We start from the raw sequence: 16,023 nt of genomic DNA, 5'->3' as shown, positions 1-16,023 counted from the left end.
TCTCATACTCGGGGGTTGGGGAAAGCGGGTATTGATTTCAAGTCATTTGCCCTGCCTTCAGATCTTACTTACTTCCAGTTAATTCCATTCCCCAGTTGGTGGCATCATTAGTCCCTTTGGTTGTGTAGCTGAAATGGCCTCTCAGTATGTGCGTGGAAGCTCAGGCCATTCCCACAGTCGAGGGAATTAGTTCCGCTCGGCTCCCTACTCGGGACTGTAATTTGATAAGGTGTGAGGTGGAGACGAATGCAAATTATCCATTAGCCTTCCCTTTCAACTCGGATTACCAGTAACTGACCCTGGAGCCAAACCGTTCTCTCTCCGCATGAGTGCAGTTAACACGTTATCAGGGTGGTCAGTTCGGTCTGTGGAATGTGTGTGTGCATCTGTGTGCGTGTGCGTGTGCATGATTCTGTGTGTTCATTACCACTTCTCACCTTTGGGTGATCGCTTCTTCATACCCCAGGTTCACCACTGCCAGTCCCGACCCGTCTGGGGGAAACCCCGCCTTCATGGATCAAACAGCGTCTCCAGCCGTCGGTCACCCTCAGGGCTACGGGATTTATTCCAATATGTGAGTACATCTATGTTAAGTTCTGTTGCAGGTAGTTATACTGACATGGAGGCTGATGTTTTTGATCTTCTTTTGAGGTCAGAGCTTGATGTAAGGCTGACAAAAAGGTCCACGTCTACCCTAGTGTTCTTTATTAATAATTATTAGTATTAATTACTAAAGACATGACAAATTTGGCGCCTGTCAGTTTAGGGACCTATTTATATTCCTTTTCTTCCATCAGTGGGAGAGCCAGCAATTACCTTTGCTAAACGGAAAAGGACTTTAACATAACATAACATCAGCTCCTGGGCTCAAAATTTAGGAGGCAAATTATTGGTTTTGACCTGTTTTATGTCATTTTCCTTGATTAATATGTTTGCCAATAATGGGTATAATCAATTGGCAGGTAAACGCATAGCTACTTTCTTCATTGTCAGGTTCTGAGTTTTCTGTTATCTGTTTTTGTTTAAGTTCTTACTGTTTTCGTTTCGTGTTACCTTCTGTGCTCACCGTAGTCTGTCAGTTCATTAACTTTATGATTTACTTTAAAATTTATTAGTTTCACCTCTGTTTCACTTCCTGATTCTTTTTCACACCTGATGGTATTTCCCTCTTGTTATCTGTGCTTTTAAACCCCTCTGTTTTTTTCGCTATGTGTTTGATTGTCATGTGCTTCAGTCATACTCTCCAGCGTTTATTTCTGTCTGATCTCCTGAGTTTTACCCTTCTGTTCTGATTTGACCCGCTGTTTTTGGACTCCTTTTGGTTTATTGGTTAGTGCTTTTGGTTTTTGTTACTTTGCCTGTTTGGACTGCCTGTTTGTTTTCGACCTTCTGACTGTGACTGCGACTAATCTCTGGATTACCTGTGTTGTTACCGTTTGCTTGGATTCCAAACCTTTGCCTGGACTGCCTATTCTTTACCATTTCTGCAATAACTGCTGCCTTGTCAGAGGCCTACTGTGTGTGAGTCTTGTCCTGAGCCGTTCAAAATCAGTGTATTAAGAATGGAAGAAATACTTCTGATCTTCCCTGGTGTATAATCCAGCTATGACCAGCTTGAAATGACCACCCACCAACTGTTTCAAAACATAGCGTCAAACCATGTTGAGTATGGAACTGGTGTAAACTGGTCAACCAGTTACCAGCTGTTTCAAAACCTAGCTTGAGCTGTTTTTCAGCAGGGTTGCCGAATACTTTACCATTACTTGCCTATTACTTTCAAATTTGACACAAACTTGTTGTTGTAATTGCGCACGTAATGAGAGGTTAATTGTTGCTGCACGTCTTATCTATTTATGCACATGAACGTCACCAAGCCAAAAATAGGAACAAACCTTGATTGAGTTGTGTTGATTAAACAAGAGTTGTGTTGATATATAATAGTTGTGTTATGATATTCAATCTACCGTTCCCTGCCAGCTCTATGATAAACCTGCCCAGGCCTGTCTTGCTCCATTTCTGCGGATGGACCTGCCTGAGGGTCTATTTCAAACCCAGTCAACATTTTCATGAAAAAAGTCAGTGAGGCGCCGTCTAGGTGGAAAACCTTACTGCATTTAGTTTAATGTTTTTTAGTCAACTTGGATGTAGCAGGACTATATCTGGGTAAAAACCTGAGCTATATTGGGGTTAACCTACTCCATTTATTTCGAAAGTCTCTCACCTTGGATTTTCTACCCTCTAGATTGTCTAGGTTCTGGGTTTCACTGACGGGGAAAGGTGGCCATAGATATAGTCAGTCCGTTCAAGAAAGGCTAACATGACTGCTGTTTGCCATCACACTGGTGGATTACTTGAGCAAAAGGCCAGAAATTGGCTTCACATCAAACGTAACCACTGAAGCAGCGTCTAAATTCTGAGTTACTGTTTTCACCAAGAAGGGAAATCCTCTTGTTTTAGTTGGCCTCAACTAGCCTTTAGTGCTTTCACCCGATTCGCGGAGGACAGGGGAATAAAGCACTGCCGTCTGCTCTTGTGTTTTTTGGCCTCTGGCTACTGCCGCCATTGGGCAATGGAGGTGTTTCTGAAGGACTGCATCCAAAATGCAGAAAAGTGTCAGTTACTCTGGAAGACAGAGGCGACATCAATCCAGCATAAGTACATATGCAGCAACAAGTCTATCACCCTTTGAGCTTTTGTAGAGGAGAGAGATGCCTGTCAGAGTAAACATCTGCCCAGAGGGCGTGAAGAAGGACATCTGAGAATACATTTCCATGAAAATGAGACAATACACAGATTGTAAACATGGTGCAAAAATTCCACTGTTCAAATGTGGTGACATAGGAAGCCTATGCATGTTATTAAAGCTGGATCTAGGTTCACTAACCCAATTGTCTGCACACATACAGATCAGACAGTGTTCCACTTTATCCCCATCGCTTAAATGGAAGGTCCAACCTGTACCAGAACCGGGTCAAATTGTTTTGGATTCAAATACTTTTCTACTCTTTACTGAGCTTGTCTGGTGGATTGGAACCTTTGAAATAATCTCAAAAAGCGCAATGACTTGTTTACTTGATACTGTTCTGCTACCCTGTATTTAGTTTTGATATTACTTATTCCTTTTTAAGTAAAGGGTGTGTCCTGTTGCTGTTAGTCATACAGTACCACTTTCTACCCCTAGAGGTCATACTGGTATGAGTCCTTTTGCCAGGGTTCAGAGTTTGATATAATGCTAATGAGATTAGCATTACAGCAAACTGTCTGATTAATTAATTCATGTATTAATTACCAAAGTCATTCAAATGACAGCACTCATCCAAATATGAATACAGCTCATGACAGCTATTGTTTATTGGGTGTGTGTGTGACTGCGAGAGTGAAAGAGTGATTTATTTGTGGGGGCAACATTAGCTCAGGTGATAAGAGCAGTCATCTGGCAGTCGAAGGGTAGCTGCTTCCATCCCACCCTGTGTGGGTCAAAGTGTCCCTGAGCAAGACACCTAACCCCCAAATGCTCCTGACGAGCTGATCAGTGCTTTGCACGGCAGCCAATCGCCCTTGGTGCGCGAGTGTGTGTATGAATGGGTGAATGAGATGCATCAATTGTACAGCGCTTTGGATAAAAGCGCTATGTAGATGCCAGCCGTTTACCATTTAGGTGGTTCATGCTGCACTAATTGTTGCGGTTGTGGTTGGGCTGTTCTGACAGGGGTGACTCCATGTTGGACGGCGATGGCGAGTTTGACCTGGACGACACCATGGACGTAGCGAGGCACGTGGAGGAGCTCCTGCGGCGACCCATGGAGGCCCAGTGGAGCGGCCCGCAGTCTTGACCTTCGACCTCTGACCTCTGACCACATCCTTGTACATTCGTATAGTTTAAATATATTGTCCTTTTCTCGTGTTTATTTTCGATTAAGTAAACCGTTATGTGATATGTTAATAAGAGTTGTGAATACATTTTTGTGAGCATGCAGACTGCATGCCAAGGTTTATTGGTTCCTGTCAACTGCATTGCATTTTTGGGTTATTGGTTCCTTAATATCACCTCCAGAATTATTCACATCCTTGATAAAGATTAGCAAAAATAGCTGTATAAAATAAACAGCACAGGTAATGATATGCTCATGTGGAAAATATATACAGTATATATATATATATATATATATATATATATATATATATATATATATATATATATATAAAGAATTGCTCAGAGGAAGTATTTTTAACAAGTAATTATTTTATTTCCCAAAACATAGGTCAAATGTTTTGCTGCTTGCTGGAGATTATGGATCCTGGGGCTAGACTTTGACCTTAACAAGAGCCCCTGAACCAGTGCAAAATGAGAGCATAAAATGAAAGATCCACCACATAAGCTTCTTTCTTATGCCAGACACATTACTGGCAAATGTGGCCAAACAGCTCAGTTGTGGTCCCAACTGAAAATATCACTCATTTCCTTGCAAAGTTCAACACAGACTCCTGCAATGTCTGGGCTAAAAACTTTGTGTGCCAGGAAACTAAAACTTTGCTCTAAATTGATCTTTGAGGAAGACAAATATCCCAAGCTTATCTCAAGATCAACAAAGACATGGCTAACTGACCACAAAATTACAGCTTTACAAGTCTCCAGACCTTAATCTGACCTAAAGTCTGTGATTTGATTTGAAGAGAGCAGTCCATAGTATACAGTCCAAGGAATCTAAAGGTTTTTATACTTTCAGTATGGAGGAGTATGTTATGAAACACTACGGAAGACAATTCAGTAGCTGTATCCTTTGGGAAGAGAGGGTGCACAAAGTTCTGAAGACAGGAGTGTGAATAATTTTGAGACCTGTCTTTTTGGGAAATACAATTACTTGTTAAAAAAACATTTTCTTACAGTATTTAGTGATCAGTATTTCATTAGAGCGATATAAAACAATATTCAAATGTTTCTGCATAAAATATAGTACATTATCATACAGCCTTTTAAATGATCTTCATCAAGAGTGGCAAGCATTTTAGAGGTGACTATTTGTAAAACAGACTTAATTATTAACATAAACACATACATGAAATACATGTAAACAGCCAAATTGCATGGCTTTATTCAGTTATGATTTCTGAAAACCTCTCAAAACAAAACAAAAAACAAGCTACTGCAGGCCATTAAACAGTTGAACTGTTGATATTTGTGCATATGAGTCATATGAGTAGTGGATATGAGTCATTAATTTAATGCCAAAAGCGAGGCAAAAATAAGTCCATTGTTAATGATGCTATAATTTTTTTCTGCAGGGAGTTTCCATGTAAAAGGAAATTGTGTATCATTGTCCAGCCTGTTTACATTAAACTCCACAGAGATATGATTTATTATCCTTCAGTTTTGTATTGAAATCATTTGAGAGCAACCCAAAGTAACCAGTAAAGTCTTAACAAGCACAATAACATGTATATGCTAACCTAAAAAACTTGAATTTGAAGACTAATGTCCTGCACCTGGTTACTGTTTGGCATTAATGTTTCTAAACCAAAGCAGATACGTATTTACCCAGACTCGGAAACTCATTGGCTCTTCCTCAGCACAAAAAAGAAAAAAACACCCTTTTTGTTTATTTAGTTGAATGTCAGGGGTGTACAACTACATTTGGCCTTGACTTAATAGGGTGGGAATTAGCTAGATTTTGGGTACCAAATACATTTTATTATTATTAAAAATTAAGTATAGTGGGCAATTGCATTATTTAGGTTTTGGCTGATATTCAAGGCTCAGCCAACCATGCCTACCCTGATGACACATCTCTGCTTGAAAGCTGGAGTTGTAGCCCCCCCCTCTGACAGAGTTGCAGTGGCTGCTCTCCTGTAGGCCAGTCATATTGTACATGCTTTTCTCATTTCATTTCCAATCCTGACTGGGATATGATTGCTCTCCGTTGTCACCCTCTGACTGACTTGCAAAACACACCAAAAGAGCACAGTAGATAGGTCCCCCAGCTGACATGCAGGAAAGAGATGCAAAAGCAGCTGAAATTATGTCATCTGTTAAAAGACAAACTTTAAAAATATGATATTGGTATTTTCAGTTTCAGATGCAACCAACACTCTAATAAATAACCAAAGACTGCCAGTCTAGTAAGACTGGTAAGGTAAGTAATTGCTGAACATCATGGCTTTCAAATTATCTAGTTTCAGTTTTTCTAAAAATGCAGTCAGCCTATGCACAGTTGTTTTGTTGCTTTTGGCCATTATGTTTTATATTCTCTCGTAGTTCATATGGTTTCCAGTACTTGAACAAGATTTCAGATAAGTGGGTGACAGTACCTGGCAGTTGCCAGGATACAAAGCTGCAAATGTTGCCACGATACTGTCAGAATATAAACTGTATATGATGATCTCCTACAGAATGTGAACAAGGGTGAAGTGTCATTGTATGCAATGCAAAACAACAAAGTCAAAGTCAGGGCAAACTCACTAATCAGTCTCTGGAGTTTATAGAGAATAGTGTGTAAAACAAAAAACATCCAGTGAGTGGCAGTTTGGTGGACAAAGACATCTTGTTAATGAGAGGTGGCCAGTCTGGTTCAAGCTGACAGGAAGGTGACAGGGACTCAAATGACGTGAAACCTTGAAGTGGATGGGTTCAGAGGGAAGACAGCAGCAGAAGACCAATAAGTCAAAAACTCAGAGCACTTTATTAGGAACATTTTTACTTAATCACATTAATACGTAGGTGTAATAATCTAAACCAATTGTGTGGCAGCAGTGCAATGCATGCAATCGTGTAGATATGGGTCAGGAGCTTCAGTTAATGTTCCCATCAACCATCAGAATGGGGAAAAAATGTGATCTCAGTGACTTTGGCCGTGGAATGATTGTTAGTGGCAGACAGGGTGATTTGAGTATCTCGTGGGATTTTCAGGCGCTCTACTCTCTAGAGTTGCAAAGAATGGTGCAAAAAACAAAAACAAATCCAGTGAGCAGCAGTTCTGCTGACAGAAATGCCTTGTTAATGAGAGAGGTCAGAGGAGAATGGCCAGACTGGTCAAAGCTGACAGGAAGGTGACAGTAACGCAAATAACCACACATTAGTAATTAACAGTGGTATGTAAGAGCATCTCTGAACACACAAGACATCATAACTCTTAAGTGAATAGGCTACAGCAGTAGAAGTCTAAAAAATAAGTAATAAATACCTTATAAGTGCTCACTGAGTGTATATAGTAAATAGCTGTGCCCTGATCTCCTCGGAATCACGGTCAGTGGCTGTTGGAACAATGCAGCTTGGATTGTCTTCAGTAATCACTAAATCTCACTGGGCCGCAGGGGACGTAGACATTACATTACATTAATGGCATTTTGGCAGAAGCAAAATCCAGAGCAACATACAGTTGATTAGCCTAAGCAGAAGACAATCCTCTACTGGAGCAATGCAGGGTTAAGGGCCTTGCTCAAGGGTTCAACGGCTGTGTGGATCTTACCTTAACCACTACACTTCAGGCCACCCTAGCCGGTGTATCCTAAGCGGTTAGCACGGGTAATTGGAATAGAGAGGGTACAATTGGCAACCAAATTGGGAGAAAATCTGCTGCTCAAGAAATTAATTATGTGTAGTGCATCTTGACAGATGAACACATACCAAAACACGGTTTACTTGATAGCTGTTCGTTGTACACTTGTAATTGAATAATTATGAATTCCTTGGTATATTCCTTGGTATTCCTTGCATCACCAACCCATGAGAACAGCAGGCCTTGTCATGCTTTTCCCCTACATACAGTGCAGTCCATAAGTATTTTGACAGTGGTACAATTTTTATTATTTTTACTCCAGCACATTGGATATGAAATGAAACAATACATATGAGGTTAAAATGCAAACTCTCACCTTTAATTGTGGCTATTTCCATCCATATCGAGCGATAAATGTAGGAGTTACATCCCTTTTCATAAAATGTCCCTTTATTTTAGGGGACCAAAAAGTAATTGGACAGTTGGCTTCTCATCTCGATTTAGTCAGATGTATTCAATTGCTTCCTTAGTGCAGGTATAAGAAAGCTTTCAGTGTCTAGTCTTGATTCTAGGATTTTGATTGCCTTTGGAGTCTGTTATTGCGTTTGTCAAGATGAAGACCAGAGTTGTGCTAATGACAGTGAAGGAAGCCATTATGGGTAGGGAAAGAAACTGTCTCACCGAAACAAACTGTTAGAAGAAAGAGAGCACTGATGTTGGGATCATTGCCTTGCTGTGGGATGAATTACCGTCCAATGGGGTTGGATGCATTTGATTGATCTTGAGCAGATAAGATACTTCTGTAGACTGCTATCAGGAGTTACATTATCAATGAGGGAAAGTGAGCCAGCACCTGTGACCGCCATATATGACATGACAAACTATGACAGCCCCACCACTATGTTTCACAGATGAAGCGGGGTGCTTTGGTTCTTGGGTAATTCTTTTTAGCCTCCACACTCTGCTCTTGACATCACTCTTCAGTCCACAAGCCCCTTTTTCCCGAATTCTGCAGGTACTTTTTAGCAAACTGTAACCTGTTTTTTTGTAAGCCGTCCTGTAGCTAGTGCTTTTCGTCTTGCGACGTAGCTTCTGCAGATCTGGTTGTGAAGTCATCTGTAGACAGTAATCATACATTACATTAAATTACATTACATTACATTATTGGCATTTGGCAGACGCTCTTATCCAGAGCGACGTGCAGTTGATTTGACTAAGCAGGAGACAATCCTCCCCTGGAGCGATGCAGGGTTAAGGGCCTTGCTCAAGGGCCCAACGGCTGTGCGGATCTTATTGTGGCTACGCCGGGATTAGAACCACCGACCTTGCGTGTCCCAATCATTTAGCTTAACCACTACGCTACAGGCCTCCCCTACTAATCACATCCATATATGCCTGCTGAGGAAATGCTTCTGATCCCCACTGCACGTTATCAGGCCAGTGACACTGTAGTGAATACACAGAAGTGGGGTCACACAGAGGGAGCATCTTGCGGGAATGTCTAGAGAGACAGAGGGGCAAGATGCAGGGCAAGAGCAACTACAGTACAAGGTCACCAGGAAGGACAAGAGAGCGGGCAGAGAGATAACTTGCGGTATTAAAAGTAAGTCTATTAGTCATAGGCTTCACTGGTACTCTTGTATTCTTAATCGCTTTATTTTTTTGCCCCTGCCGTGAGTTTTAATGTGATCCAAAATACATGTATTCTCGGTTGGGAAATCCTTTTTCTCCTTTTTATCTCCCTCACTTATTTCTCCTCCACTCATTTCTTCCTCCTCTCCTGTAATTTCCTGGTATTTCAATTTAACCTCTTTTTTCCTCCTGTTTTTGAGTTAGAATTAATCCATTTTTAAAGTTGAAACAATTCAGTTTCAATTAAATAAAATTGCACGTATGTTTGTATTTGTGTTTTACACTGCATGAATTTTAATTTTGAGATTTTATTATCTGGTTTGAAGCTGTATAATTACATTTAGTGCGTTCAAATTCAAATTCAAAATGTCTGACATTAGCCTTAATTAATTAATTTATTGCCAGTTGAAAAATGCATGCAAACAAATATTCATCACAGACTGCATTTTGTAAAGCTGCAATTTCATGGTATACCCACTAGATGTCAATATAAACTAGACCCTTAGGGTTTTTATGAAAGTGTCGCAGACAAATTAATGAAACACATTTCTGCACCTCAATAAGGCTAAAGTCAGCATGTAGTAATAGTTACGCTAATTATATAAAATAAATGATACATTCACTTTCAAATGCTCCTGAGGAAAACATCAAATTGCATTTAAAGATGGCTGCCTTCCACCATCACTGCACTACAGTTACTTTCTGTAAAAGAACATCATGCATTCATGCTAAAATTCTCTCTGGTATAAATGCTAATTAGTGTTGGACTGAAATTATATGGTTTGGCATGGACATATATATCTCACTCTATATATCAGTCTATATATCTCACTTAGTCTCATTTTGTGGTTCATATACTATTTACCTGTTCTCTCCTGCCCTCTAGTCTCCTATCTCTTCTCCCTTTAGCTCAGGACATTTTTTTGGTGTATTCCAAGTCTAGTTTTTGTTTTTGGCCCATTCTGTTAATTTCCTAGTTTGTTCCTGTTTTCACTGGGTTCTTATTGTTTTCACTGGGTTCTTATTGCTTTCACTGGGTTCTTATTGTTTTCACTGGGTTCTTATTGCTTTCACTGGGTTCTTATTGCTTTCACTGGGTTCTTATTGTTTTCACTGGGTTATTATTGCTTTCACTGGGTTCTTATTGTTTTCACTGGGTTCTTATTGTTTTCACTGGGTTCTTATTGCTTTCACTGGGTTCTTATTGTTTTCACTGGGTTCTTATTGCTTTCACAGGGTTCTTATTGCTTTCACTGGGTTCTTATCGTTTTCTTTGTTGTCATTCCCGTTTCACTGCCTTTATCACTTCCCTTTAGTGCCTTCTGTGTTTCATGAATTTGAGCTCATTGATTGCCTCTGTTAGTTCCCCTGGGTCAATTGCAGTGTGCTTAGCAGGAGTTTAAACCTCTAGATGACAGATCTGCATTCCAACTGGAGCAGGTATCTAAATCTGTGAACTACGATTGAGTTATTCTGGCTGAAATGCAAATCTGCAGTTTATATTCCAGCTAAGCACACTGCAATTGAGCCCCTGTGTTAGTGTCTGTTATTATTATCCCTTGTGTATTGTTAGTTCTGTAATTTCTCCCCTTGTGTTTCTTGTATATATTGCCCTCATGTTCTTTGCAGTGCCCTTGTCACCTGTGTGTTTTGCCTGTTTTTTGTAAACCAAAATAATTGAATTTGTTGGGAAACTCAACTGTGGCTAATTCTGAGCTCAGATGCCATTTTGAGTTGTATGGATGCATTGATTATGCTGAGAATTCCGACTATAGGCCACAAATATTGCATATAACCTAATAATGGCACGTAAAAATGGGTTTTCACTATGGGATATTTCACGATTTAATAATTTGACAAAGGTGAAATTTCAATGTGAAAACCATCTTTCCTTAGGAACCTGTTGAATTTCACAGCAATTTGAAATATTTGAAATTTGAAAAAAAGAAAAATTGGTAAACATGTATGAGATATACCATAATTTAGCCACTGGATGTGGATTTTGATCGACAGTACAAGTAAATTAAAAGGTGTTTGTTTTATTTCATTTTTAAGTACATGCTGTGTGCACTGTGAATAATTCCAAACATATTTATTTTGGTACCTTGGTCTTGATGGTACACTTCTGCCCTTCAAATACTGGCATCAGCTGTGTCTGATGTGTGTTGCCACACATAAGGCTTTATTCAAGAGCAGTACAAACTGGGTAAATTAGCCTTTTTATTTAACCAGCATTTTCATAAAAATAATGAATGTGAAATCAATGAATTTGCTTCCTGAATGACAGGCAGAGATTGTGTCATCGTATCTAAGAGTGAGGGTGCAGGGAGGGCACTACTCCAGTCAGAATTCAAACATTAGAGTGAGACAGGGAGGTGGTGTCATTTTCCTGTGTGCGTTGCTGAGGATACACTAGGCATGGACAGACCACACTCCCCTTCTCACTCGGCAAGCTATTCTGAAACCCCATCTCTTCACGAGACTGATCCAGAAGCCCTGTCGTTTTCAAATCTGTCGGGTTCTGCTTGCCGGTTTGGCACAGTAGGGCATTTATATGTGGTGACGTTTTCTCTTGTGGTGCCTCCACCACAAATAGAATGGCTCCTTTTAGTTTTTGCCTCCAAAATTAACCCAGGACGAGTTCACCCTCTGTGTGAATAGCCAGTCAATCCCCCCTGTACCATAACAGGAAGTAGCCAGTCAATCCCCCCTGTACCAATACCAGGAAGTAGCCAGTCAATCCCCCCTGTACCAATACCAGGAAGTAGCCAGTCAATCCACCCTGTAACATTTTTTTTGCATATTCATAGAAAGGTCCATTACAGTTTGGTGGCCCACTGACTGAATTTCACAAGAAATCGGCCTCTGAGAAAGACCATCCATCGTCTGAGCATTTGCTCTGGGGCATGACGGGAAATCAGTTAACATGATACTGACAAATTACAGCAATCTGACATGACTAACAATGTGAGCATTCATTTCACAGCAATGCCCTGGCGAAGCCTTCTCCTTTTCTTGGGGGAAATGCAGTAATTGCATACTGTTTTACATTAGAATGTGCTGTAGATAAAGGAAGGGTATATGACAGTTTATCATTTTTGCCATGGCATATTACTGAATACATGGAGAGTAGGCAGGGAAAGGATATTTGAAAGGTTTCAATAGGGACACATTTTGGAGAATATGCACACATTTGCACACATTCACAACGAATATGAATTTCACAATATGATGGAAGATGGAATAAAAATGTCAAAATAATAATATTACAAATATTTGCTGGACAACTCTGTTTGCACATGGTGTTGATCAGTGGCAGCTGGTGAGCTGGGAACAGAAGAGAAAGAAAATTATTGCTCTCAACCTGTTTGTTTTGACCTTCCTTGATTAACAATCAAGCAAATAATTTCTTCAATACTCAATAATTATAGGTAGTGCTATTCATCCTTATTTAATGTATGATGGCACTTCATGTCACAAAACTGTGCACCATTTTTTATGCCATTATTAAGCTTAGAACTCACCAATCTATATAAAATACGTATATGCAATGTCCATATTGATATTTTTGGATACATTTAGCCTATACATTCTGTATGGCCCAACTTAAAAAATGTTTATGATGAAAATATCCATTCATCTCATTTGTGCAGAGTCTATAGTTTAAATGCCCATGAAAAGATCTTATAAAGTTCTTTAAAGTGTCTTGGTTTTGGTGAATGTGGTGGCATCTGTGGTTACTGGTGGTCACAAAAGTTTGTTTTCACATTCCAGTTCCATTGGAAACGAGGCTATGACTAGTAGCCGAGGGCTTATTTTTCTTAGAAGATAATCAAGCTGTATTTTGGAGAAAGAAGACTATCAGCAATGTCATCTGACTTGGTAACATTGAGCAACACACTGTCAAATCTCCTTTTAAAGACACCTTTTGGATTTTAGCCCCTGGCTCTTTTACATTCTTCATGCAAGCTCTTAGGTGTGCATCATCATATTTGAATAAGTGGAGGGAATGTAGCCCCCGACACAAACATGCGCTGGAAAAAACAGTTCTTGAGACTTTATGCCTAAAAAGGTTGATGTTCTTCAACAAAAAATGTATTTCGTGATGAATAAGTCTAAATATAAGACTATATTTGGAGGCCTCGAAAGAAATCCCTTGTCTGAGGAAAACAGTGAAAACGCATTTGATTCCAAACTGCAGGCCATTGTCAATGACGTGACCCCCATTTTATATCGGTGAGCATCTAAATACATAAATCTCAAAATGTTTCATTATTATTCTGTATGGTTATAAATAAGGAGCAGGGCTGCTTTTGAATAATAAATGGCATGTGGAATTGTGGGATGTGTTTGACTTGTTGTTGGGGGTTGGGTATTTGACAAAAACTTCAATCAATCGACCTCAATCAATATGTTAGTATACCATATCTTATTATTGCAATTATTGTACTTTTTTTTTTTTCCAATCTTCTGGACCTGCTTCTGCCAGATGGGGAGAGAAAGAAGAGGGATAGGTAAGGGGGAATTGAGAACAATTTTTTCAGGATAAAAAGTATTTTATCATTTAGTATGCAATCTATAGTATTTTACACCTGGTACACAACCCATAATATAATTTAGTTTGTATGTGCTTGTTTGGAGTCTCCAAATGTCCTTTTTGGAAACCTGCCTAGACATAGCTTAGAAAAAGCAATGTAGAATGCTCATTTTTGGTGATATTGTCATCAAATGTGAAAGGGATTTGTCCAGAAGTCTTGCTGTGGCCAACCAGACACAGCCATGAGCATCTGTAACCACTCAAATACAAAAACATATTTTCTGTGTGAAATAAAGCTTCCACTGTGTTTGAGCGTCTGTAACTTTCTTTTAGTAATATTTAGAGTAATTCTGCTTTTGGAAAACAAACCTCCAAGGGTTACCTTTCAGAAGAGACCAGGATTGTGCCTGTAGTCAAAGAATAGTACCCATTTAATTTTGGGTATGTCATTTTCACACTTGTGTTAAGAAAAGGGGTGATAAATAAAATAAAATAAAATCTGGTTTGTTGCTTATTCTCAAAAAAAAAAGCACATCCAAAAGCTATCCTCACAATCCGTTCAATTGCTGAGCCTTATTAAGGGGGATCTCAGCCATTTTATCATCTAGATAATGTCACAGACTGGATTTGTTTATCACAGTTGATCATAATTTCATAAAAGTTGATTATAATGTGCCATAACCTCCAATTATTTCACCAAACATTTCATCCCTCACCATTTTAATATCTTTATATTTTATTTTGTCGTAGGTGACCTTGTTATATTACATTGAATTATCTTCAGTTTGCAGCCACAGAGATGAGCTGTTCAACTGTGATTACAGCCTGGATACACAATTACAAGCCTGGAGAATGTGTGGACATCCATCCTGAAATCTTTCCCAATTATGATGCCAGGATATGATATGTGCCACTGAGAAGTCTGAAATTGAGCTGTGCATCCAATCTGTGTCAGAAAAAGACATGTCATAGCAGGTAAATGTTTAATATGAATACATTTAAATATGAATACATTTAGTTATACACATCTCAACACAAATGCTACTGCTGGTGGGCCAGGGGTTGGAGGGAGAGTGCAATTATGAATCAGTCCATTGTAAACATTCGTTCGAAGATCACCCCTCAATGAAATCTCAGGGAGTTGTACACTCAGGAAAGCCGCTGCAATTCTGGGTGACGATTCCTATACCGTCCACTCTGAATTTGCCCTGCTCCCTTGCTTCTGGAGCAAATGTGTTTATTCCTTTTTTGTCACACTTTCTGGTACCTCGCTGCAGAACTAACTGGAGTAATGAACACACTTGTTCCAGAAGCAATCATCCATCCATCCATCCATTATCTGAACCCGCTTATCCTGAACAGGGTCGCAGGGGGGCTGGAGCCTATCCTTTTTAAACACCACTGCAGACTAAAAAGCGGGGTGCACATTGTGTTTTTTAAATGTCTGTTGTGGTCTGCAGCCTGTGCTGATGCATCTGAAGTTAGTGAATGTTGTCTTGCACCATCATGTTATTTGCTCTTAAATTGCCCGTGTGGGATGAAGTTTTATTGTATTGTGCTGTATTATGGGGGGCGGAGGGCCTTGTGGGGACGATGATGCACATCTGCACATACTCATTCCACACACCCTTACTGATTTAAACCAATCTGCATAAAACCATAATTTCTCAGTGGGACATAAGCCTGCATACAATAGGCTCTATGATACAGAAAAATAAAGAATTGGCTTCCAACCCGTTTCAAATGAATGAACACTTATTGTGAATTAAAGTTCCACAGAGGAAAAACTAGGACACCCAGGATATGTGCGGCTGCCAGTGCTGTCAATTTGTCTGTGCTTTCAATGCAGTCTTTCAAATAACTTTACTCAGTGTTATTATTGTTTTAATCTAGACATGTCATCAACCTTGTGGCTAAATGACCTTCTGTGACCTCCATCCATCCATCCATCCATAAAATATATGCAATGCATTCCTTAGATATTAGATTTTATTCAGAGGATCATATTGCTTCCGTTTCAAACTGTATTCTATACGAATGGCAAGCCATTTATTACATTTATAGATTGGGCTTTCAGGATCATGTTTTTTGATAAATAACTATGACAGATGCGTTTTTTACCCATGTAGCAGTATATGTAACTGAACGATTTAATACTGCTTCTGCATGACACTATATCTGGAATTGGGCTAATATTTCTTAAAGAGTTTCTATTTGCACAGGACTGATCCAATGTGAATATTCAGAGCATTGGAGGTATGGAACTTGCTTCGTCTTCTCATAAAACAAAGATACATAAGCGTGTGTCTGTTCTGTGAGGAGAAATGCAGACAATTTTTTAGAGTTGAAAAAAGCATTGCC

General features: G+C 39.5%; 1 protein-coding gene across 5 annotated transcripts in view; it reads left to right on the top strand.

The window, feature by feature from the left end:
* Nucleotides 1–5,363, top strand: part of LOC133114258 (signal transducer and activator of transcription 5B-like) — a 61,726-nt gene extending 56,363 nt beyond the window's left edge. For all 5 annotated transcript variants that reach the window (XM_061223485.1, XM_061223488.1, XM_061223486.1 and 2 more), the window contains 2 exons: nt 467–574; nt 3,710–5,363. In XM_061223485.1, coding sequence (XP_061079469.1) covers nt 467–574; nt 3,710–3,833 — 232 coding nt within the window. In that variant the 3' untranslated portion in view covers nt 3,834–5,363. The remainder of the gene's footprint in view (nt 1–466; nt 575–3,709) is intronic.
* Nucleotides 5,364–16,023: the final 10,660 nt, after the last annotated feature.

The sequence above is a fragment of the Conger conger genome, chromosome 16 (genome assembly GCF_963514075.1).
Source record: "Conger conger chromosome 16, fConCon1.1, whole genome shotgun sequence".
NCBI lineage: Eukaryota > Metazoa > Chordata > Actinopteri > Anguilliformes > Congridae > Conger > Conger conger.
This window is presented reverse-complemented; position numbering and strand designations above follow the sequence as displayed.